The sequence below is a fragment of the Syngnathus floridae genome, chromosome 7, assembly GCF_059516105.1.
Source record: "Syngnathus floridae isolate MCC-2025c chromosome 7, RoL_Sflo_1.0, whole genome shotgun sequence".
NCBI classification, from domain to species: Eukaryota; Metazoa; Chordata; class Actinopteri; order Syngnathiformes; family Syngnathidae; genus Syngnathus; species Syngnathus floridae.
In genome coordinates, this window is record NC_142419.1 from 1,324,703 (window position 1) to 1,349,801 (window position 25,099).

A 25,099-nucleotide genomic window follows, 5' to 3' on the forward strand; every position below is an offset into this window, starting at 1 on the left:
CGGTACCCAAACGTCTGCACATGGATTTTATATTTGTTAAGTTTCTTTATTTTTAATATAAACGTGTCATTTTGTAGCAATCAATGAAAAATCCAATATGATTGTTTCAAGGTCTACCCAAATTACAAATGTTTTGCAAAGCTATGAAACCCATCTGGTTTATAACTGAACTGGAGAATGTCTTGTTTTACCACTTTTCGTCTCTAAATGACTGCAGTGCAGTCTGAAAAGACCCTCCCCTTTTCGGATGCGCATAAAATAAGTCAAACATGGCTCCCACCATGGGCACAGCCAGACAAGCAATACATTTGATTTTTTTTTCTTTTTGAAGCAAATGCGTCATGGCACCTATTGCCAATCTTGTAAGAATAATTGTATGTTCATCCCAATTGTTCTATAGTATGTTTACTTTTGTTTAGTATGTTCATCTTTCTGCTCAGTTGTATGTTTATATTTGTTTGATTCGACATTAAACATTAATAAATTGGCGTTCATTTTTTTATTGCCAATTAACTTCTGAATTTTAATTTGAATTACCACTGATTTGTGCATATCAGTTCACATTTTAACTAAGAGCAAATATAACTGAATATAAACCACTGGCAACAAACCCAAGTACACTCCAAAGTAAAAATGTCCTAAAGAATAAAGACTTATTTAAATGTTCCTGTCTGTTGTGATTGTTCCCTGTTGGAGGTTACATATTTTAAAGCCAAACCACTTGCTTACGACAAACCAAGGGTTTTTGTATTGTTTGAGTTCTGACAATTACCTCTTTTTAATAATAATAATAATAATAATAATAAATTTTATTTGTAAAGCGCTTTTCATAAAATAATCTCAAAGTGCTACAGAAACAAGACTAGAAGTAAAAACACAAGAAACCAGAATAAAAGCAAAAAAGCATAAAAGCACAGAGAAAATAAAAGACACCTATTCAAGATTCAAAAAATTTTATCCGCCATGTTTGAGCGTGCTAAACAAGGAATTTGACTTCGGTACATCACAGCCTCTGTTCAACATTTAGGTGACTAACAACACTCAGGACGTGTGAAAAATGACAAATATTCTCAAACATCCCCTGATCTTAAACTCCCAGGAGGGCAAGGAAAAACTCAAAACTCCAACTAGGGGAAATGAGAAACCTTGAGAAGAGACCACAGATGGGAAGATCCCTCTTCCAGGAGGACCAGGCTGCAATGGATGCAGAGAGGACACAGTACAATTAATGTAGACAATTCAAAAAAGGTGTGGAGAACAGGATGTTATTGCACAGCAATGACTATGAGACCCTAAGAGTGGTGTGAGTTCATCAGAGCGACAGCCTGGGGGAAGAAGCTGTCTCTGTGTCTGCTGGTTTTGGCGTACAGAGCTCTATAACGCCGTCCGGATGGGAGTAGTTCGAACAGACTGCAACCTGGGTGAGAAGGGTCTGTAGAGATGTTACTTGCACGTTTCCTGGTCCTGGACAGGTACAAGTCTTGGATAGATGAGAGGTTGATTCCAATTATCGTTCCTGCAGTCCTGATTGTCTGTTGCAGTCTGTGCTTGTCTTGTTTGGAGGCTGATCCAAACCAGACAGTGATGGAGGTCAGAGGACAGACTGGATGATGGCAGTATAGAAGGTCTTCAGCAGCTCCCGCGGCAGGTTGTACTTCTTGAGCGGTCTCGGGAAGTATAGCCTCTGCTGGGCCTTCTTCCGGACAGAGTATATGTGGCCGGTCCATTTCAGGTCCCGAGAGATTGTGGTTCCCAGGAACGTGAAGGTGTCTGTGGAGAGAATAGTATTACTGCGGATAGTGAGGGGTGAAATTGGTGAAGGGTCTTGCCTGAAGTCCACTGTCATCTCCACGGTCTTGAGCGGGTTCAGCTCCAGGTGGTTTTGGCTGCACCAGTGGACCAGCCGCTCCACCTCCCGTCTGTACGCAGTCTCATCACCTTCCCGGATCAGTCCGATGAGTGGTGTCGTCTGTGTACTTCAGGAGCTTCATAGGAGAGTCACCTGAGGAGAAATCGTTGGTGTGGGGAGAGAAGAGAGGTGGGGAGAGGACACACCCCTGAGGGGCGCCAGTATTGGTGGTCCGGGTGTCAGATGTGATGCTCCCCAGCCTCACACGCTGTCTCCTGTTGGTCAGGCAGCTGGTGATCCACTGACAGGTGGAGACGGGCACCGCGAGCTGGATGAGCTTCTGTTGGAGGATGTCAGGAGCGATGGTGTTGAACGCCGAGCTGAAGTCCACAAACAGGATCCTGGCGTACGTTCCTGGGATGTCCAGGTGGTGCAGGATGTAGTGCAGTCCCATGTTGACCGCATCATCCACCGGTAGGCAAACGTGAGGGGGTCAAGCAGGGGGGCTGTGACATTCTTCAGGTGGTTCAATACTAACCTCTCGAAAGATTTCATGACCGCAGATGTCAGGGCGACAGGTCTATAGTTTTACAAACCTGTGATGGCGGGCTTCTTGGCCACTGGAACGAGAGTGGAGCTCTTGCAGCATGAGGGCACCTCACATAGCTCCAGGGAACGGTTGAAGATCCGTGCAAAGGTGAGTGCCAGCTGCTCAGCACAGACTTTCAAGCAGGAAGGTGACACGCCGTCTAGGCCCGGTGCCTTCCTGATCTTTTGTCTCCGGAACATCTGGCGCACTTCTTCCTCGCGGATCTGGAGTGCGGGTGCGACCTCTGCAAGAGAGAGAGTAGGTGACAACGGTGATGGAGGTGTGGACAGACCGGTTGTGGGGGGAGGTAAATACTTACCTCCCCCCACAACCGGTCTGATTGATTGTGCTGCAGGAGGTCCTGTTGTGTGGGAGGACCGATCAAACCTGCAGTAGAACCTGTTTAGCTGGTTTGCAAGCTTTGGGCTCTCCACAGGATGGGGGGTTCATTTCTTGAAGCCCGTGATGCTCTGCAGAGCTTTCCACACTGTTGAGGGATCAGGATTGGCAGAGAGGTGTCTCTCCAGGCACTTCCCGTAACACCTCCTGGCTTCTCTGACCTCTCGGTTCAGTACGTTTCTGGTCTGCTTGAACAGGTCTCAGCCGCCGCTCCTGTAGGCCTCCTCCTTGACTTTGCGCAGCCTCCTTAGGTTAGGTCCTATGAGGAGCCGGGGAAAGCGTTTCTAAACCTAAAATTTTTAAGACTCTTTTTAAAAGCCGCAGCGACTCATCTGCAAACTCGACGAGCTGGGCCTCAGTACCTCCCTCTGCAACTGGCTACTGGACTTCCTCTGTCAGAGGCCTCAGGTGGTGCGGGTTGGCGACAAAATCTCCGGGAGCGTCACGCTGAGCACAGGGGCCCCCCAGGGCTGCGTGCTCAGTCCATTGCTCTTCACCCTGCTGACGCATGACTGCACTGCGACCTACAGGGACAACCGCATAGTGAAGTTTGCTGACGACACGACTCTGGTGGGTCTCATCACGAAGGGCGACGAGACTCGGTACAGGTCGGAAGTTGACCTTCTGACCACGTGGTGCAGGGACAACAACCTCCTGCTGAACGTAGACAAGACCAAGGTAATCGTTGTTGACTTCCGGAAGGGTCACTGTCTTGACATGCGGAGGAATTGACAATAAAGGAGACTTTGACTTTGACTTTGACAAAACACCTGCCGCTGATCATCGACGGTGCTGTGGTGGAGAGGGTGAGCTGCACCAAGTTCCTGGGGGTGCACATCAGTGAGGACCTCTCCTGGTCCGCAAACACCGCGTCACTGGCAAAGAAAGCTCAGCGCCGCCTGTACTTCCTGCGGAAGCTCAGGCGTGCATGTGCTCCTCAGGCAGTCCTGTCTACCTTCTACCGTGGCACCATTGAGAGCGTTCTCACCAGTTGCATCGCTGTCTGGGGTGGTAGCTGCACTGAACAGAACTTGAAGGCCCTGCAGCGCATAGTGAATACGGCTGGTAAGATTATTGGTGCTTCGCTCCCCTCCCTGAAGGACATTTACACCTCCCATCTCGCCCGCAAGGCAACCACGATTGCGAGTGATGTGAGTCACCCAGCTCACTCTTTGTTTGACCTTCTGCCCTCTGGGAAGAGGTACAGGAGCCTGCGCTCCCGCACCACCAGACTCGCCAACAGCTTCTTTTTCCAGGCTGTTAGGACCCTGAACTCGCTACCCCCTTCTGCGTAGCGTGCGGCACTGTTGCGCTGTTTTCTGGAATGTCTGCTGTACGCTCACTTGCTCCTTTTTTGGTCCTCTTATTTATTTATTTGTTGTGTTATTCATTCATTATTTATTCAGCACGCTGTTGTTTACTTGTTACTTGATTGTCTATTGTGAGCCGTGTCTTGTCACCGTGGGATAGCGGGGAACGACATTTCGGTTTCTTTGTGTGTCTTTGGCATGTGGAGAAATTGACAATAAAGCTGACTTTGACTTTGACTTTGAAAAGTGTCCACAGACTAAGGTTGATGTAGGTGCACAGGGAGGGACTTCCAGATGTGGGGGGCAGCGGCGCAGAAAGCTCTGTCTCCCATGGTGCTGAGTTGTGTACGGGACTGATGGAGGAGGTTGGAGCTTTGTGACCAGAGGTTACGGGTGGATGAGTGAGGGGTAAGGAGGTCTTTGAGGTATTGAGGGGCGTTTCTGTAGTTGCAGAGGTGGGTAATGAGGGCGATTTTGTAATGAATTCTTGATGTTATGGGAAGCCAGTGTAGGTGCTGAAGAATAGGGGTCATATGGTCATGTTTGCAGGTTTTCATCAGAGTTCGGGCGGCACAGTTCTGAATGAATTGGAGTTTCTGGAGATGTTTGTTGGGGATACCGATGAGCAGGCTGTTACAGTAGCCCAGCCTGGAGGGCGATTTTGTAATGAATTCTTGATGTTATGGGAAGCCAGTGTAGGTGCTGAAGAATAGGGGTCATATGGTCATGTTTGCAGGTTTTCATCAGAGTTCGGGCGGCACAGTTCTGAATGAATTGGAGTTTCTGGAGGTGTTTGTTGGGGATACCGATGAGCAGGCTGTTACAGTAGCCCAGCCTGGAGGGCGATTTTGTAATGAATTCTTGATGTTATGGGAAGCCAGTGTAGGTGCTGAAGAATAGGGGTCATATGGTCATGTTTGCAGGTTTTCATCAGAGTTCGGGCGGCACAGTTCTGAATGAATTGGAGTTTCTGGAGGTGTTTGTTGGGGATACCGATGAGCAGCCTGGAGGAGATAAGGGCGTGGACGAGGTTTTCTGCATCGGAGAAGGTGAGGAAGGGGCGGAGTTTAGAAATGTTTTTTTTTTATATGGAAAAAGCAGGTTTTGTATAGATGTTTGATGCGGTTGGTAAAGGTAAGTTGTGGGTCGAACATCACCCCGAGGTTGGTAACAGAGGTGGAGAGGGGGATATCTTGACCAGAAAAGGAGATGGTGGTTATGGGTGATGACTGGATCTAGTGAGGGGTGCCAGTTTTTATGGCTTCGGTTTTGGAACTGTTCAGTTGAAGGAAGTAGTAACTTATCCACGCCCTAATCTCCTCCAGGCAGTTGGAAAGGGCCTGTGTGGGTGATGATGAGGGGACCGGAGTGGAGCGTGGATTGGGGTCAGTCCGGAGGTATAACTGGGTGTCATAGGCATAGCAGTGAAAAGAGATGCCATGTCGGCTGATGACCTGACCCAGGGGGAGCATGTAAAGAATAAAAAAGAGGGGTCCTAGGACAGATCCTTGAGGGACACCACACGTGACAGGGGCTGTATTTGACTTGGAGGAGCCCAGGCTGACGTACTCTGTCCTGTCAGCGAGGTATGAGGTGAACCAGTCCAGTGTGGAGAGATGGAGACCAATGTTGGTGTTAAGACGGTTAAGGAGGATATGGTGGTCGACGGTATCAAAGGCTGTTGAAAGATCAAGGAGGATGCGCAGGGAGGGGGGATCCAGAATCGGCGGAGATGAGGAGGTCATTGGTTACCCTCAGCAGTGCTGTCTCTGTGCTATGGGTAGTGCGGAAACCAGATTGGAAGGTTTCGATTGGAAGGTAGCGAGTGATGTTGAAGGTGTTCCTGTAGCTGTATGGCAACAGCTTTTTCAAGGACTTTGGACAGGAATGGAAGAAGAGAGATGGGCCGGTAGTTGGAGAGACATTCTGGGTCGAGGCTGGGTTTTTTCAGGAGAGGCTTGATAACGGCGGTTTTGAGTGATGGCGGAACATGGCCTGAGTTTAGTGAGTGATTTATTATTCGTGTGATAGAAGGGCAGACAGGTTAGATTTGATGAGAGTTGTAGGAATGGGATCCAAGGGGTAGGTGGAGGGTTTCATTTTTTTGATGAAATTCTCAACTTCGGACTGAGTGGCAGCAGAAAAGGTGCTGAAAGGTGGAGGTTGAGGGCAAGCAGATTGCAGAGATGGTGCTGGGGAGCCTGAGAGCTGAGACCGGATGGAAGTGATCTTGTCTTTGAAAAAGACAAGGAACCTGTTGCATTGTTCTACTGTTGATTCTGTATGTACAGTGGAGCCTCGGTTTTCGAACACAATCCGTTCCAGAAGGCTGTTTGAGAAGTGAACCGTTCGAATTCCGAATCATATTTTCCCATTACAAATAATGGAAAGAAAATTATTCCGTTCCAAGCCCCCAAAAAAACCCGCCTTTTTTAAGCATTTTTCATTTGCGCATTTTTGTCCAATCGCGCAACTGCAGCGCACCGTCGAACGCGCAACCATAGGGCGTCGCCGAACGCGCAACTGCACTGCGCTGGTCGCATTATTGTGACAGAGCTGAAATTTAGAAAATATTTTTAAAGTCCTAATGTACTTTCCAAAATTTAAGTGGACCTCAGTGCGCAGGGAGCTTAATTTGGTCCGATCGCGGAACCGCAGCGCTCAGTGTCGCATTGCTTTAGGAGCGTCTTTGTGTTTTAGGATGGGTTTACTGCTCCCACTTGGTTTCTTTGGAGGCATGATTAGAGTTGATGCAATCCTCAGAGAAACGAGAACGTAATAACGAACAGAGTCAGTTGGCATGTGGGTCCTCGGCTCATCTCGTGAGGTTCGACAACCGAATTTTGTCCGACATCCGAAGCAAAAAAATCTCAAATTTTTTGTTTGAATACTAATTTGTTTGAGAACCGGGACATTCGAAAAACGAGGCTCCACTGTATTTGGTTTTTGGGGTTAAGGAGGTGATTTACGGGGGTAAAAAGCTGCTTTGAATTTCCAGGACTGCTATTGAGGATGTTTGAGTAGTAGATGGACCGGGCTTCTTCAAGGAATGCTGCATAGGCCATCTGATGTTCCTTGTAGGCCGGCTTGTGTACCACCAGGCCAGATGAATTAGCATGCCTTTCAATGGCACGGCCTGCAGTTTTCATCCTGCGCAGTTCATCAATGAACCAGGGGGCAGTGTGGGAGAAAGACACAGTCCTTCTCTTTAGAGGGGCATGTACATCCAGGAGGCAGTGAAGGTAATGGTTGTAGTGTTCAACCAATTCAGTAGCTGAAGGAAGGTTGACCGAGGCCAGCATTTGGAGGTCAGAGTGCAAAATGGCAGGGTTAATGTTTTTAAGTTTGTAACATTTAATATCGCGTTTTGGGCAGGAAATGTCCATGGAAATAACACTGTGGTCGGAGACACCCAGGCCATATACTGCCAGATTATTGATGGAGGGAGAGTCTGAGATGACCAAGTCTAAAGTGTGCCACCTGGCGTGTGTGGGAGCATCAACATGCTGTGTGAGGTTGAGACAGTCCAACACATGAAGGAAATCACCTGCCAGGGGGGAGGAGGGGTTATCAATATGAATGTACATATCACCTAGTATTATATTATTGGAAGATAGAGAGCAGAGGGAGGTGAGAAGGTCATGAAACTCAGGGTTGAACGATGGGTGTGGTTTGGGCGGCCAGTAAATAAGAAAATCATTGATCTTGGACGGAGGTTTTGATTTGAAGGCCAGATATTCAAAAGAGGACTCTTCAGGTAGAGACAGAGGAGACAGCTTGAGAGTGTCGCGGTAGATCACTGCCAGGCCACCACCTTGGCCAGTGCAGCAAGCTCTCTTCAGGTAACTGTAACCGGGGGACAGGCTTCATTTAATGATGAAAAAACCTGAGGTTGGTGCCAGGTCTCAGTGAGGCACATCAGGTCAATATCTTTATCAAGAATGTGATCACGGACCAAGCTTGATTTATTTGACAGGGACTGAGCATTAAAAACTTCAGTATTAATGTGGAATTGATCAGTAGATCTCTGGGTGGGACAGAGCAGGGTGGGATCCACACCTCTCCTGCCTCGACAGACAGTATGGCCAAGTCTCACGATGTTTCCAGCGCTAGTCCTTACCGCGGTGTCGGCACTCTGATGACGTGTCAGTGATGCGACCGGAAGAGCGGAGGACCAGGTGGGCGAGGTGGAGCCGGCGTCGGGAGGCTGGGTGTAAACAAGCTTTCTTCGTGATGTTCCAGTTTTAAGATGCGCCAGGGTAGCAGGTCCATTTACCGGAGTAATCAGCAGGGCTGGTACCGGAAAGACGGGCTGGATCCAACGGCTGCATACGAACCGGATAGGAGGAGAAAATCCGCGGCGCAGCTCAGCCGAGGAGGAGACTCTCAGGTGAGCTTTTAGGTGGACAATCACACCGGCAGGTCTCCCTCGTCTTCTAGAGCGCTTTCTCTGGGGGAAAAGGCATGACAGCCGGCGTCGGTGTTCGGAGCCGCAGGGTCCGTTGGAACGGGACTTTTCAAAGTCAAAGTCTGCTTTATTTTCAATTTCTTCACATGCCAAGACACACAAAGAAATCGAAATTACGTTCCCACTATCCCACGGTGATAAGACATAGTACACAATATACATACAAGTAAACAACACAAAAAAATAAAAACAAGAAGGCACAAACAAAGAATAAATAAGAGTGATGAATAAATAATAAATGAACAAATAACACAATAAATAAGAGGAGCAAAAATGGAGCAAGTGTGCATACAGCAGACAGTCGGAATAGAGCGCAAAATTACAGGACGCTACGCAGAAGGGGGAAGAGAGTTCAGGATCCTAACAGCCTGGAGAATGAAGCTGTTGGTGAGTTTGGTGGTGTGGGAGCGCAGGCTCCTGTACCTCTTCCCAGAGGGCAGAAGATCAAACTAAGAGTGAGCGGGTTGAGTCACATCACTTTTGGTCGCGATCCCTCCGGGGAGAGACAGTAGACAGTCGGCGCAGGTGTTCAGGAATGTCCGCCAGCACCGGTGTTTGCTGATCGAAAAATGGGCGATCAGGTAGCAGTGGGGATTCAAACCAAGTCCTAAGGTCGAGGAGGGATTGGCGATCATATGTCAGCTGAGCAGAAACATATCAGAAGGCAAAAAGCAGCAGGAGTAGGGAAAAAGACTTAACAGCAAAGGAGTGAGGCAGACGGCTTGCTGTCACGGGCGCCATCTGTTTTGAATCAATGAATTAAAAAAAAATGAATTCAAATAAGATGAACAGTAAAAGTTTTGATCCTCAAAAAGATAAAAACATTCAATATTTGTCCTATTTGAGGTCATAAGATATATAAACTGAGTTCAAATTGTAATACAATTATAATACAAGATCATTTTCATTCAATGTTATTTTGTAATTCATGAATGATTCATGAATGCTAATACTACTGCTATTGGTTGGTAGATCAACAAAATATTTAGATAATAATTTTTCACATAACTGTCATGTTTCATGTAAAACTCTGGTCTTTTCAACTGTAGGCTTACTCTGGTGGTCTGCAAACTGATGAAAAGGAGAAGGTCATTTGGGTTCGTTTTGAGAAGGCTGATATCAACGGTAAAATAATCAACTAGCTGCTGTTGCTGTTGTTTAGAATTTATTTTAGTTCATATGATAATCACCCTGTAACACAAATTAATATGAAGCTGAACAATCTGCTGTGATTACCTGATTTGCGTGGTAATGCTTTTGGTCTTTTAAAAGTAAACATAACCTATACATAGCGGTGTCAGTGACAAGAGGAAGTACAGCACTTTTGACAGAGACCTTCTCTGCCTCTTCTCGCCACCCATTCCTCATCAATTCTACTCAGTTCACTGACTTTATTCGCTGACTTTGTGGACCAACAGACCTCAAAGCCTTGAAGGTCATCAGCAATGTCAGCTGTGCTTGACAATGCAGAAACAAAATAATCACCCAACTTGGGGATCGTACCCGCAGCTCTGGCGGCCCCAGCTTAGAAGCGCAACTGCTAAGCTAACAGTCTGGGCTGTTGCCTCTTATCATTCCTTTATGATTTCAATATACAGCAGGGGTGTCCAAACTTTTTTGCAAGGAGGGCCAGATTTGATAAAGTGAAGGCGCCCGGGGGCCAATAGTTTTTTCAGGCCATTTTTTAACGACAAAGATTTCATGCAAATACACAGGCGGGCCATGAATAATACATTTTAAGACCAAACTTATGACATCTGACCGGGGTCTGGATTTGGCCGCGGGCCGGAATTTGGACATGCCTGATATACAGGTATAATTGACGCTGACATGATTTGGATTTGTTAAACATTTTCCTTACCCTATCCCAGCAAGTTTCCCTTCAACATGCACATTAACCTTTATTGATCAGCTGATAAACACATCGACCGGAGTGGATAGGCGGGGTGGTCGGCACGGACGCTGTGGACCGCCCCACTTCCCCCCACACACACACGTACACACAAGCAAATGATAGTGACGGGGTGGTTTTAATATTAAGTATATAAGATAAAGATTATGATCTGTTTCATTACTGATTTGAAAGTGTCCCGTGCTGGTGTTATATTTATGAATGAAATAGCCTACATGACATCATTCATCACTTATACCTGCTAAGTGCTGATTTGTCTTTCTGCGCCTCAGTCAAATACACCAAAATTGCGTTCAACCGCCTGCATCTGGACCAGACCTGATTTTTTCACTGTCTAGAATTTGCACAAGTGCAGAGAGAGGCTTACCAGGCACTTAAAGGCAAATGCGGCTTTGTGCGATATATACACAGGCAACTTTGCGTGCACCGCATTTTCCGCACCATAAGGCGCTTCGATTTAAAAGGCTTTTAATATTAATATTAAAATTCTGGGGGCTTTTTGTATTTAATCCACACATAGGACGCGCAATATAGGGCGCATAGATGCCATAACTTACGTTTAAAATAAAAAAATGTCACAGGAGCAATGCAGTCAGTTCCGTTGTACTTTATTCTAATATTCAATCATGTCCTGTATTGTACTCTAATCGATATTAATACGCAAATACATCAAAATCCTCATCTTCTGTATCCAAATTAAACAGTTGGGCAAGTTCGCAATTAAACATGCCAAGTTCCCTCTCGTCATTGTCTCGTCATTGTCGCGTTGCTCTTCTGCAATGATAGAAAACTAATTGTGCCTCGTAAGTACGCCTCTTTGTCTATGCCATTTTGGAGGGTCCTATTGCTGTTTGCTTTGCACAAACAATATTATTTATTTATCAAGGGCGGCGGAGGTACGTACGCTATGTGTTACGTACAGTCCTCAGTTTTTTTGCCCCGATCTACGTAAAACGTAATGTCCTCTGATTGGTAAATCGGGTCTTCATATTACGCCTGTATATTACGGAAGCCACACACACCTTATGGTGCGGAAAATACGGTATGTTTACTTCCCCTTTTAAGACAGTCGGCTGGCCGCCTACTAAATAAGCAAACAAACAAACAAACAAACAAACAAACAAACAAACAAACAAACAAACAAACAAACAAACAAGAAGGCACGGTGGTGCACTGGTTTGCACGTCTACCTCGATTCCACCTCTGTTCCCTCCCTGTGTGGAGTTTGCATGTTCTCCGCGTGCCTATGTGGGTTTTCTCCAGGCACTCTGGTTTCCTCCTACATCCCAAAAACATGCATGGTGGGCTGATTGAGCACTCCAAATTGTCCCCAGGTGTGAGTGCGAGTGCGGATGGTTGTTCATCTCTGTGTGCCCTGCGATTGGCTGGCAACCAGTTCAGGGTGTCCCCCACCGACTGCCCGATGTCTGCTGGAATAGGCTCCAGAACGCCCTTGGGGTCAAGCAGTATAGAAAATGGATGGATGGATGAATAAATAAATACATTTTAAAAATCCCATACAACACTCTGTGGCCAATAGGGGGCTGATAATTATCGTGCCTCACTATTTTAGCTGCTAATTCATTTGTGTTTTTATACATCTCAACGTTTATTAGTACAGTGGAGCCTCGGTTTTCGAACGTCCCGGTTCTCGAACAAATCGGTATTCGAACAAAAAATTTGAGATTTTTTTTGCTTCGGGTGTCGGTCGAAATTTGGTTGTCGAACCTCGCGAGATGAGCCGAGAGGATCCGCATGCCAACTGACTCCGTTCGTTATTACGTTCTCGTTACTCTGAGGATCGCATCAACTCTAATCATGGCTCCAAAGGAAGCAAGTGGGAGCAGTAAAGCCATCGTAAAACACAAAGACACTCGTAAAGCAATGCGACACTGAGCGCCCGGCCGGCGCGCTGCGGTTGCGCGATCGGACCAAATTAAGCTCCCTGTGCACTGAGGTCCACCTAAATTTTGGAAAGTCCATTAGGACTAGGACTAAAATATTTTCTAAATTTTAACGACCGCTCTGTCACAATAATGCAACCAGCGCGGTGCAGTTGCGCGGTCGGTGGCGCGCAACGGTTGCGCGTTCGGCGGTGCGCTGCAGTTGCGCGATTGGACAAAATTAAGCTCGATGCGCACTGATGTCCACTTAAATTTTGGAAAGTACATCAGGACTTTAAAAATATTTTCTAAATTTCAGCGACGGCTCTGTCACAATAATGCGACCAGCGCGGTGCAGTTGCGCGGTCGGTGACGCGCTACGGTGGCGCGTTTGGCGGTGCGCTGCAGTTGCACGATCGGACAAAAATGCACAAATGAAAAAATGCTTAAAAAAGGCGGGGTTTTTTTTTTGCTCGGAACACATTTTTTTTCCCTCCATTGTTTGTAATGGGAAAATATGATTCGGAATTCGAACGATTCACTTCTCGAACAGCCTTCTGGAACGGATTGTGTTCGAAAACTGAGGCTCCAATGTATTATTCATATTCCCCATTCCAAACATCCCTCCACTTCTCTGACAGCCGTCGTACAGACGGAACACTCACTCACTTCATCAAAAAGCAACGATATAATTACGTGAGCTCTTTGCATAAACCTCGATGCAAAGAAACTCCTCTTGGGTACCGTTACATGCTACAAGGAGTATATATTACAAAGGACACTTTATACTTAATTGTGATTGTTAGGGTTTTCCAGGTTATCTTTATCGTAGGATTATGTTGGAATGTAGACGATAATGATTAACCAATCTTGTCTTGCTCTCACAACGCAGTAAAATAAAGTGGTTGCTTCCTCTGCTTGAGTGACCAGCTGCAGAGGAAGCAATCAAAGTTGTTCTGTTTCCCACAACATCGTAAAACACCCCCTGCTCTGATCTTACCAGAGGCGGGGGGTTCACCAAACCTGTCCACTCTCACCCCCACTCTGTTCCTCCTAATAAATATGCCCTTGCAGGAAGAAGACTTTCAGACTTCATTCCTTGAACGAGTGAACTCTTTGCATATATATATATATATGTATATGTATATATGTATATATATATATATATATATACATATATGTATATATGTATATATATATATATATGTGTATGTATATATATCCCCCCCGCTATTTTTCCGTGCTTTTTCACATTTGCCATTCTCATCCCTGACAATATGTTTAAAGAGCACTGCTTGAAGATACAAACTGCTACGAAAGCTTTTAGTGCGAGCACCGAGTTGGCTAATCATGGATTTTACAGTACACCACTACATCCCTTTTTGTTGGTTTGTTTTTGTTTGTTTTGTCCTATCTTTTCAGATACTGGTTTTAAAACGTTGACTCAGCAACAATTTGTACACAATGCACAAAAATGATGCGTAAAAACTATAAAGAAAACAAGTGTTCATATTTACTTTTTAAAGGCGAAAAACCCCAAAACAAAACAAACAAAAAACGACCAAGCACCTTAAGTAAACACAGCACAATATGTTCAGTGACAGAAAATGAGTGTCACAGGATAAGTCTGTTATTTATTGATTAACATGGGAATTCAAATGAATTCCAAACAATGAAGCAATGCAACTCTGTCTGCTAAAATTTTACTCTAACCATTCTGTTCATGCAGATTCTGCCCGCAACTTTGAGTTGAAGATACAGAGCGGCACAACTGATCCCCCTCTCTGTCTCATGATTGGTTATACTAATGGATTGCAGATCTGGAGTGTGTCTGTAAGTAACATACTAGTATTGTCGTCATATCAAAATTTTGACTTCGATACTATTGCCAGGAGACGCTTACAGTGAAGCGAGAGTTGCATTGTCACTGAATTTTATTCAAACTGGCCTTATTCATACACTGGTGAAGTGGACCTGAGCGATCCTATTGGTGCAGGACACAACATAAAATACATCAAAGAAACTTAAAGGTCACCAAGGGGAAATGTAAGACATCAGTGAGTGTAATGGAAAAAAATGTGTGTGGACAGTTGGCTCCTACACTATACCTGAATAAAGTTTCTCAATACTCGTACCAAAACAGTACTCCGAAAGAATTGAAAAAACAACAAAAGTTGCAAAAATAAAATACATAAATATAAAATTAATAAAAATAAAATGTATTTCTTAATTTAAACTATTAAGATCAGCTTTTAAGAAAATAAGATAATAAACAAACACTTTACATTAGCACTTAAACATTGTGAAACACTATTAAACACAAAAATAATGCCTGGCCTTTTCGTGTGATGTCTACTGTAATGTTGTCGATGAGGTGCTTCCGTGAACTTCCCCCTTTCCGAATCAAAAACGATCCTCGTTATCCGTGTCATTATGTAAAGCATTCATAAAGATCAAACTTATCAAACCGACTTATTATCTAACACCTTGAAATTGGTCACGGAAATTCATCGAATCACTCACGCTAAGGTTTACGTGCTGGTCATTTAGCTTCGTACAGACTTTTTGAACACCAAATTAAAATTTTATACAGAAAATGATTAGATCTGAAACAAACGACTATAACAATATATTCGAAAGATAAAGCATTTTATTTTGCCTCATTCAAATCATGCAAAAACTGTCTATCACATCTTAATATCTGAACATTTAAATATGTGAGCTAAAGTGCAATCACATTTGTAAATGAATAGCTTCAGGTTTTTGAAATGTAAATAAACCAATCTACTGTGCTAAAACAACAAAATAGCAATAACTGAATTAACCATCAAAGTGAAGTCTAAGTAGTCTTGAAACAAATCTGAATAAGGAAAAACATTGCACTAAAATAATGCTAACTGTAGGGCATCGTTCGGCAACCCAAAATGTTCAAAGAGCCATATTTCAAGTCAAAGTCAAAGTCAAAGTCTCCTTTATTGTCAATTCCTCCGCATGTCAAGACACACAAAGAGATCGAAATTACCTTTCTCACTATCCCAGGGTGACAAGACAGAGTTCACAACGCACATACAAGTAAACAACACAGGAAAAATAAAACAAGAAGATGAACATATAAGAGTGATAGCACGCTAGCCGCTCCCGATGCACAGCAGAGTCCGGAAAGATGACAGTCAACCAGGCCACTGCGAACACGAGCACACAGCAGGCACGCACTGTCCGGTTCGTGGATCCTATCAGGCGAACGCAACCCATCTTGTCGTCCCGCGAATGAACGTACGCCAGGAGAATGGAAGGCACGGCTGGGCGAGCTGGGTTGGCCGCAAGCCTGGCCCGACGTCTTCGCGCTGGTCCCTCTTCCACTGCCTCACAGACCCGCTGCCGACGCATCCCAACAATGCTCCAGGACGGAGCAGTCCGAGCTCACGACGCAGTCCAACCGGGGGAGGAAGAGCAGGCCAGTCCGGCGTCGCTCCATGACGAAGCAGTCCGAGCGCCCTTAATCTCTCCGCACCAAAGTCCAGAACGCCATAAAACCCACTTCCGCCGATGTTGAGCAGAACATGCCCGCCGCACTAGTAGCACGACGTATCACACGAAACGAACACACACAAAACTGCCGGACAAACACTCAGTAAACACTCACAAAACACCGAACAGGACAGAGAGTGGCCGCTGCGTGTGCACGTGCCGCCATCTTGAACCATCTTCACGCCATTTGCCCAAAAATACAAAAAACATACTTATCTGGAGCCGCAAAAATCTAAAAGCCTTTTATAATGCGACATAGACTGTCAATACATAAGTTGTATGCCTATTATTAAAATAATAAAAAAATAAAATAAATTGTGGTATCATTTTGATCATTTCTTCTTGCGGCCCATTAGAGTTCACGTACCTGCATAGCAGAGCTGTCTGTTCAATGTCGGTCACGTCACACGACTCATCCATCACAGGCAATTGAAAAAAAGCTGGAGCTGAATTGATGTCCTTGATTTGCTGATCGGTGATATTGTTTGTGTGGAGAGGCATGTCTTTAAGTTTCTGAATGATCTCGGTTTTGTTTTTGAAGTCCGAAAATAGGCACTCTGATATTTTAATGAATGAATCCTTCATGTACTCGCCATCGGTGAATGGATTTCCGTGCTTTATTATCTCCGGGGCTGGAACAAAACTTACAGCAGTAGTAGAGTTTGGAGATGCAATCCACGTCTTGAAACTTTTTTTGGTCCTCAAATTTCTCCACCAGCACTGCAATTGCACCTTTCCTCTCAGTTGCAACTGGGTTATCGGCAGCAAATTTAGCATGCTTTAGCTTAAAATGTCGCTCCAAATTCCTCTTCTTATTTCTCAACTTCTCATTGCAAATCAAACATGCAGGCAATGCTTCAGCATTGGCAATGAAAGCAAATAGTTCAGTCCATTGTTTCTTAAACCATCTGTTCTCATCACCAATCTTTCTCTTTTTTGCCTTTTGAATCCATGGCCCATCACTCACTCACCTGTTTGTTTACAACTCCCCTGTGTCGCAGGCTATGACGCAATTTTGCTATTTTGCGTCATTCTTAAATTCGGTATTTTTAATATAGTATTTACAACTACATACGTTTTTACAGCACAAGTATGGTTGTGTCGTAATTACCATCCAAAAACCATATTTAAAAAACCAACAACAAAAAAACGACAACGTATTTTTCCATTTTCACGCATTTTTGCAAAAACTCTAGGGAGCCGCTAGGGGCACGCTAAAGAGCTGCGGGTTGCCGACCCCTGGTATTGGGGGTTGGCTCAGATGGTTATGCTCTTTTTGCCCCCAGGTGTCGGTCAGAACACAGGAGGGAAGACGTGGTTCAGTTTCGATTGCTTTACTGAATTATTGGCAAAAAAGTAACAGACACTGTGGCTCACAGGTCATACAGGCACACTGGCAAAAGGGTATAGGCACACGTTTGGTCATAAGGATGTGAGAGCAGGTGTGTGTAGTGCACATGGGTGAGTCTTTGGGTGTGTGAATGTGATTCTTGTGTGTGTGATTATTGTATGAAGGGTGTGTGCGTGGTGTGTGGTTCTGCAACAGCACGTAAGTCAACACTCAACTTCTGACGTCACACAACACTAGTAGACGGCACACATTACATAACTAACTGCGTGTAACAGTTCCGCTATACTAAATAACCATAAATAAAATACTCTCAGCAACACACCATATATGAGTCATCGAGACAACAAAACACATTTGCTGGTGACCATGAGTCGCCGTGCCGCTGCGTAATGACTACTTGTACGATGCGAGGCAAACTTAAAGGAGCGCGCCGAAGCTATCAATCAAACGACGCACACACAAAACAAACCGCGATCAGACAAACGCCACAACAGTAGACAGTAGTAACAATGAAACACGATCACAGCAACATACTCAGTCGATACCAGCAACCTTTAACGTACCGCTGCGCACAAGTGAATGGGTATAATGTCTAGACCCCGAATGTAAGACGACCCCCACTTTTTCAGTCTTATTTCAATGCAAAAAGCATCATCTTATATTCGGCCCAATACAGTATTGTAGGCTTCCACATACTCCCTGCATTGTACTCACGTACTCGTCATTGGTTTTTGGTGGAATTGTCTTTTCCGACTGAGTGATTGCACCTCTACGGCAGAACAAGAGTGAAAACTTTCAAAAATAAAATAAAAATAAAGGAACCTAACTTCTTAAGAGGGAAATTGACAAAAAAATAAGTGTGTTCTTCATGTTTTTATTGAAAACAAGCTGGCATTGTCTGCTACATGACGATGTCTTCTGCCTTTCACTCAATGCGTGCATGACACCGATTTTCACGGCGGCACCAACTTTGGCACAACACCGGCCAGACCCCATCATAAGCGTGATGATACGCATGCATCCACCTTGCGTCTTTATGATTTTGAGTTTTATATTGACAGTCATCGACCTCTTCTGAGTAGAGCCGGTTTTCCGAGGAGACATCCTCGACTACTGCACACAACACACTACTTTTTTTTGTTTTTTTACACTGCTAACGTGGCGAGACGAATAGGGAATGGCCAAGCAAAGGAGACAAGGGGCTCGGGCTCTGGTTCGGAAGTCGAAATTTGGTTCATAAATAGATGCAAATTGCGAGGCTACGGTTTGTATTTAGAAAAGTTCGTAAGTATGGGTGTTCTTTAGTAGAGGAACCACTGAATAGCAATTTCACACAAACCTTTGCCACAACGAAGCACTTTAAAAAAAGAGAAAATCACAATACAACAGAGAATATGACACAAAACATGCACAATAATATCAACAAATATTACAAACTGCATTAGGAATAATTACAACAGTAACTCTTTAGGGTGATTCATCTAGCATGAACTGTAACTTGTGGACGGTCTGTAAAACAGACGTTCGTTTGAATGTCACCCTTGGATATGTTCGTAACACAGACGGTAAAAATGAATATTAAACATCCGTTAAGTCTGTAAGTCAAGCAACTTTTTCTTGCTATAAGCGTTTACATCGCATGCCATATTGACCTATTTGACTGCATTTGATGTAATCCATTGTTTGTAGAAGGAATACATTTGCACCGTTATTGTCAAGCAAATACCATATGCAGTGGTTTTGTATGACCATGCATCAGCGTTACCTTGAGCATTTCATAAATCAGCAACAACAACCATATGCTTAGGTGGACCTGTGTGAAAATTGACAGAATCAATGTTTACATATGAGTGTCCATGTCCAGATTTGTGTGTACTCTCCTCTGTTTTACGTGGATGTATTCTATTTCTCTTGTACACTCTTCCATCCGGCGTACGAACTACAAACGAACGTGGTTGCTCGTGCTTGTGGAGGACCAATGCTGCCTGCATTTACTCTACTCTTTGTATCCGAACATTTTCTCCATCTTGCAAGTTCGGCAGTGGTCTTGTTTGTCTGTCTAAATAGCTTTTCTGCTTTATCTGTCTTTCCTTTAGTTGCTGATGAACTTGTTCAAAAGTCAAAGTCAAAGTCTGCTTTATTGTCAATTTCTTCACATGCCAAGACACACAAAGAGATCGAAATTACGTTCCCACTATCCCACGGTGACAAGACATAGTTAGACATAGTTGTTGTGATCTATCTGGAGTGAGTAGGGATGTGGATGTAGGCAATTTTCTTTTCAACCTACGTCCCATGAGCAGCTGTGCCGGGGATAGTCCAACATTCTCCAGAGGTGTTTTCCTATATTCCAAAAGTGAAATGTAAGGATCACCTTTGCCGCTTTTTCAGCAGATTTTTAATGATCTGTACTGTTATTTCCGCCTGCCCATTTGACTGAGCATGCGTTGTACTGTAAGTAATGTGCCTGAACTCCCAGCTTTCTGTAAACTCCTTGAACTCAGGACTGTCGTATTGTGGACCATTATCAGATATTAGCAGGTATACCATGTCTGGCAAACATTGACTTGATAGCCAGTATGACACTGTGACTGATAGTGTCTTTCAGCTTCGTGAGTTTAGGAAACTTTGAAAAGTAATCCACACACTGCAGAAACTCTGATCCATTGTAATGGAAAAGATCTGTGCCTACTTTCGCCCATGGCCTGTTGGGTAGTGGGTGTGGAAATAGTGGCTCTCTTGCATTGCTGTTTCTGTGTTGGTTGCACACTGCACACTCTAACATCATTTTCTCAATGTGTGCTGACATGTTTGGCCAATATAAAACATCTCTGGCTCACTCTTTACACTTAAGCGCTCCTAAGTGTGACTCGTGGAATTTCTCCAGCATTTTTTGTCTTAGCTGTGCTGGGACAATACATTTTCCAGCTTTGAACATCAATCCAGCTTCAGAAGAGAAGAGATCTCAGCCCTAAATGTTCAATAAGGCAACATGTCTTTTGATACTGCCTGTCTGTTAGTTGGCCAGCCTTTTAATGTCACTTGCTTTAATAGCTCTATTTCAGTATCTTCTGCAGTGGCCTTTCGAAATGTCTGCAGTCTTTCATCTGACATGGGTAGCTGCTGTGTAACCATGTTTACATCTAGCTCTTTTTCCATTAGATCCTCTTTTTGTCCTCCGAGGAACACTCTAATCAAGGTATCTGCAATATAGAGCTCTTTACCAGATTTGTACATCACTTTTAAATTGTACCTCTCAAGCCGCAGAAGCATTCTTTGTAGCCTCATGGGAGATCAGTGTAGTGACTTTTTGAAGGCGCTCTCCAGTGGCTTGTGGTCACTTTCCACTTGAATTTATTTTCCATAAACGTACTGATGAAATTTCTCACAGCCATAAACTGTAGCTAGCAACTCGTTTTCCATTTGAGCATACCTTTGTTGACAGTCCGTGAGTGCTCTTGATCTATAAGCCACAGGTTGTCCATCCGGCAGCAGGACTGGTCCAATTCCTTCAGAACTCGCAGCCACCAACTATGTGACTGGCTTATTGACGTTGTAGTACTTGAGTATCGGAGTATTAATGACACATTGTTTTAGTTGGTCAAAACTATATTGCTGGTTTTTCTCACAGTGCCACTCCACATCTCCTTCAAGCAGCTTTCTCAAAGGTGCACAGAGGTCTGAGAAGTTTGGTATGAATTTGTCCAGATTGTCAAATCCTGCTCTTATCAAATGTAAGCGACCGGCTCTCCGTTTAAAGGGTTAAATTCTCCTTTGTCCCCACTGCCCCAACGCAGCTCTCATGGGGAGACAAGAGTTGAAATAAGCCGGGGATGAAGAGACTCGTCCGAGTTGCTAACCACCTTTATTAAATTAATTCTGAAGGAATCAATCAAATCTTTTTAGGACGCCAATCACTCTAAAGTCAAGCGACGCCCGTGTAGGGTAACTAAGGATGAGACACGATGTCAGAATGACTGCACCCTACTGGTGACCCTCTTCTGGATTCGAGCCTTTGTTAAATCTTTGATATATTTAGCTGTCTTTGTTAAAACCGCGGAAATTTGTTAATTTACACTAGCGCACATCTGCACGTCGCTGAGCTTAAGATGAATATTTCTAACCAGATCTGACAATTTCTGATGTTAAGGATTAAAGCTGTCTTCACTTTAAAAAGAACTGAACGTTTTACAGTATGACTATAATAGAGAGACAAAAGAGATTTAGAGCTTAAAAGATCAAAATAATCATGAATTGAAATTAAATGATTATGAAGTAGAAATTTAATGAATAAGTAAGAAAACGAATTACGAGTCTCAATTGTTCGAACAAACAACAATTCCAATCACCAATCTCAATAGAGCAAAATTATTCAGTCTCGAAGTTCTCTCTATTGAAAACTCAAAAATATAGCAAAAAGAGGAAAATGAGACAAAAGATGTAAAATGCTATTTAGTGAAATAAATTGAGTGATCAATTCGCTTTTGTTCCAAAAATCCGAATTCTGTTTAAAAAGATAGCTCGGTCTTGAGGAAAAAATCCATCCATCCATCCATCCATCCATCCATCCATCCATCCATCCATCCATCCATCCATCCATCCATCCATCCATCCATCCATCCATCCATCCATCCATCCATCCATCCATCCATCCATCCATCCATCCATCCATCCATCCATCTTCCGCTTATCCGGGGTCGGGTCGCGGGGGCAGCAGCTTTAGGAGGGACTCCCAGACTTCCCTCTCCGCAGCCACTTCATCCAGCTCATCCTGGGGGATCCCAAGGCGTTCCCAGGCCAGCTGAGAGACATAGTCTCTCCAGCGCGTCCTGGGTCGTCCCCGGGGTCTCCTACCGGTGGGACATGCCCGGAACACCTCCCCAGGGAGGCGTCCAGGAGGCATCCTGATAAAATGCCCGAGCCACCTCACCTGGCTCCTCTCAACGTGGAGGAGTAGCGACTCTACTCCGAGTCTCTCCCGGATGACCGAGCTTCTCACCCTATCTCTAAGGGAGAGCCCGGACATCCTGCGGAGAAAACTCATTTCGGCCGCTTGTATCCGGGATCTCGTTCTTTCGGTCACGACCCATATCTGGTGACCATAGGTGAGGGTAGGAGTGTAAATCGACCGGTAAATTGAGAGCTTCGCCTTTTGGCTCAGCTCTCTCTTCACCACGACGGACCGGTACAGGGTCCGCATTACTGCGGACGCTGCACCGATCCGCCTGTCGATCTCGCGCTCCATCCTCCCCTCACTCGTGAACAAGACTCTAAGCTACTTGAACTCCTCCACTTGGGGCAGGATTTCATCCCCGATCCGGAGAGGGCATTCCACCCTTTTCCGACCAAGGACCATGGACTCGGATTTGGAGGTGCTGACCCTCATCCCGACCACTTCACACTCGGCTGTGAACCGTTCCAGTGAAAGCTGGAGATCACGGCCTGAAGAAGCCAACAGCACCACGTCATCTGCAAAAAGCAGAGACGCGATGCTGAGGTCCCCAAACCGGACCCCCTCAATGCCTCAGCTGCGCCTAGAAATTCTGTCCATAAAAGTTATGAACAGAATCAGTGACAAAGGGCAGCGTTGGCGGAGTCCAACCCTCACTGGGAACGAATCCGACTTAACTGCCGGAAATGCGGACCAGACTCTGGCATCGGTGATACAGGGACCGAACCGCTCTTATCAGTTGGCTCGGCACCTCGTACTCCCGAAGCGCCCTCCACAGAACCTCCCGAGGGACACGGTCGAACGTCTTCTCCAAGTCCACAAAACACATGTGGAGTGGTTGGGCGAACTCCCATGCACCCTCGAGGATCCTGACGAGGGTGTAGAGCTGGTCCACTGTTCCACGGCCAGGACGAAAGCCACACTGCTCCTCCTGAATCCGAAGTTTGACCTCCCGACGGACCCTCCTCTCCAGCACCCCTGAATAGACCTTACCAGGGAGGCTGAGGAGTGTGATTCCCCTGTAATTGGAACACACCCTCTGGTCCCCCTTCTTAAAAAGGGGAACCACCACCCCAGTCTGCCAGTCCAGATGCACTGTCCCCGATGTCCACGCATTGTTGTAGAGGCGTGTCAGCCATGACAGCCCCACAACATCTAGAGCCTTTAAGAACTCCAGGCGGATCTCATCCACCCCCGGGGCCCTGCCACCGAGGAGTTTTTTTAACTACCTCAGTGACTTCGACCCCAGAGATTGGAGAATCCGCCTCAGAGTCTCCAGTCCCTGCTTCCTCATTAGAAGGCGTGTCGGTGGAATTGAGGAGGTCTTCGAAGTATTCTTCCCACCGACTCACGACATCCCGAGTCGAGGTCAGCAGCACGCCATCCCCACTGTAAACAGTGTTGACGTTGCACTGCTTCCCCCTACTGAGACGCCGGATGGTGGACCAGAATTTCCTCGAAGCCATCCGGAAGTCATTCTCCATGGCCTCGCCAAACTCCTCCCACGCCCGAGTTTTTGCTTCAGCAACTGCCAAAGCCGCGTTCTGCTTGGCCATCCGGTACCTGTCAGCTGCCTTCGGAGTCCCGCGGGCCAAAACGGCCCGATAGGACTCCTTCTTCAGCTTGACGGCATCCGTTACCGCCGGTGTCCACCAGCCGGTTCGGGGATTGCCGCCACGACAGGGACCAACGACCTTACGGCCACGGCTCCGGTCGGCCGCCTCAACAATGGAGGCGCGGAACATGGTCCACTCGGACTCAATGTCCCCCGCCTCCCCCGGGACGTGGGAAAAGCTCTGACGGAGGTGGGAGATGAAGCTCTTCCTGACAGGGGATTCTGCCAGACGTTCCCAGCAGACCCTCACAGAGCGTTTGGGTCTGCCAGGTCGGACCGGCATCTTCCCCCACCATCGGAGCCAACCCACCACCAGGTGGTGATCAGTTGACAGCTCCGCCCCTCTCTTCGCCCGGGTGTCCAAAACATGCGGCCGCAAATCCGATGACACCACTGTTAGAGATTTGCTCACTCCAACTTATTTTGCAAGAACCACACGGGAGACAAGCAAGTCCTTTTAGACACCTGCAAGTGGAGAGCTCACCCGTTGAAGGAGTGAAGTCTAAACTCTCCCTCCTGCAAGGGCATATAACAGAGTGGGGGTAAGAGTAGGCTGAATAGGAAGCCCTTGTCCTCTCGTCAAAACATATCAGGGGGTGTTTTACAACCTTGTGTAGGATGGCACAAGCTATCTTATTTATTACCGGTTGCATTCCAACATAATCATACGATAAGGATAATCTGAAAAACCCTAACATCTCCCTCCTGTTTTATCATAAGATTATGCCACCCCAAACAACAAAGACAAGTAAAAAAACATATTTATATATGTATAATAAAGAAAGAAGAATAGTAAAAATAAAAAACAACAAACAATGATAACAACACTTTCCAGTGAAGCTGGGGTAATACCTTAATACCCCAGATCAAACTTATTGTGTAAGCGAAAATCCTGCTGGCCAGTTGTTATTAGCAGGAAAATTCTCACACGGTCCCTCTGCCTTAGGCGACCAGAATGCTATCAATAAAAAATAAAAAGAAAAACACAGAAACAGTACATCATTGTATCCATCACTTGCGAAGCATTTTCGATGGTCAAATCATCAAGTTTCTGTAAAACATGCTCAACAGAACAGCATCTACGCAATCCATATTTCATTATCGTCATCACATCCGTCATCACTAAGAAGTTGTATATGAACTTGGGCTACAGTAGAAGACACAAACCTCGTCACAGCAGACTTCAAACATGGGATAACGCAGGTCGTAAACAAGCACAACACCACCAGCACAACAAGCACAGG

General features: G+C 45.4%; 1 protein-coding gene and 1 long non-coding RNA gene across 19 annotated transcripts in view; one reads left to right on the forward strand and one right to left on the reverse strand.

Moving 5' to 3' along the window:
- bcas3 (BCAS3 microtubule associated cell migration factor) overlaps nt 1-25,099 on the forward strand; it is a 322,912-nt gene that overhangs the window by 37,209 nt on the left and 260,604 nt on the right. For 15 of the 17 annotated variants that reach the window (XR_015859651.1, XR_015859656.1, XR_015859654.1 and 12 more), the window contains 2 exons: nt 9,665-9,740; nt 14,140-14,243. Coding sequence is in view for 12 of the 17 variants with exons in the window: in XM_088381955.1 (XP_088238081.1) it covers nt 9,665-9,740; nt 14,140-14,243 (180 nt within the window). In the remaining 5 variants the exon portion in view is untranslated. The remainder of the gene's footprint in view (nt 1-9,664; nt 9,741-14,139; nt 14,244-25,099) is intronic. The other 2 variants (XM_088381953.1, XM_088381952.1) reach the window with 1 other exon arrangement.
- Nucleotides 2,781-10,495, reverse strand: LOC148394778 (uncharacterized). 2 transcript variants are annotated; one of them, XR_015859660.1, is made up of 4 exons: nt 10,477-10,495; nt 3,200-3,361; nt 2,999-3,096; nt 2,781-2,925 (listed from the first exon to the last, which is right to left on the reverse strand). It is a non-coding gene; the product is annotated as an uncharacterized LOC148394778 (long non-coding RNA). The 2 variants fall into 2 exon arrangements; XR_015859659.1 differs by having other exon boundaries at nt 2,781-3,096.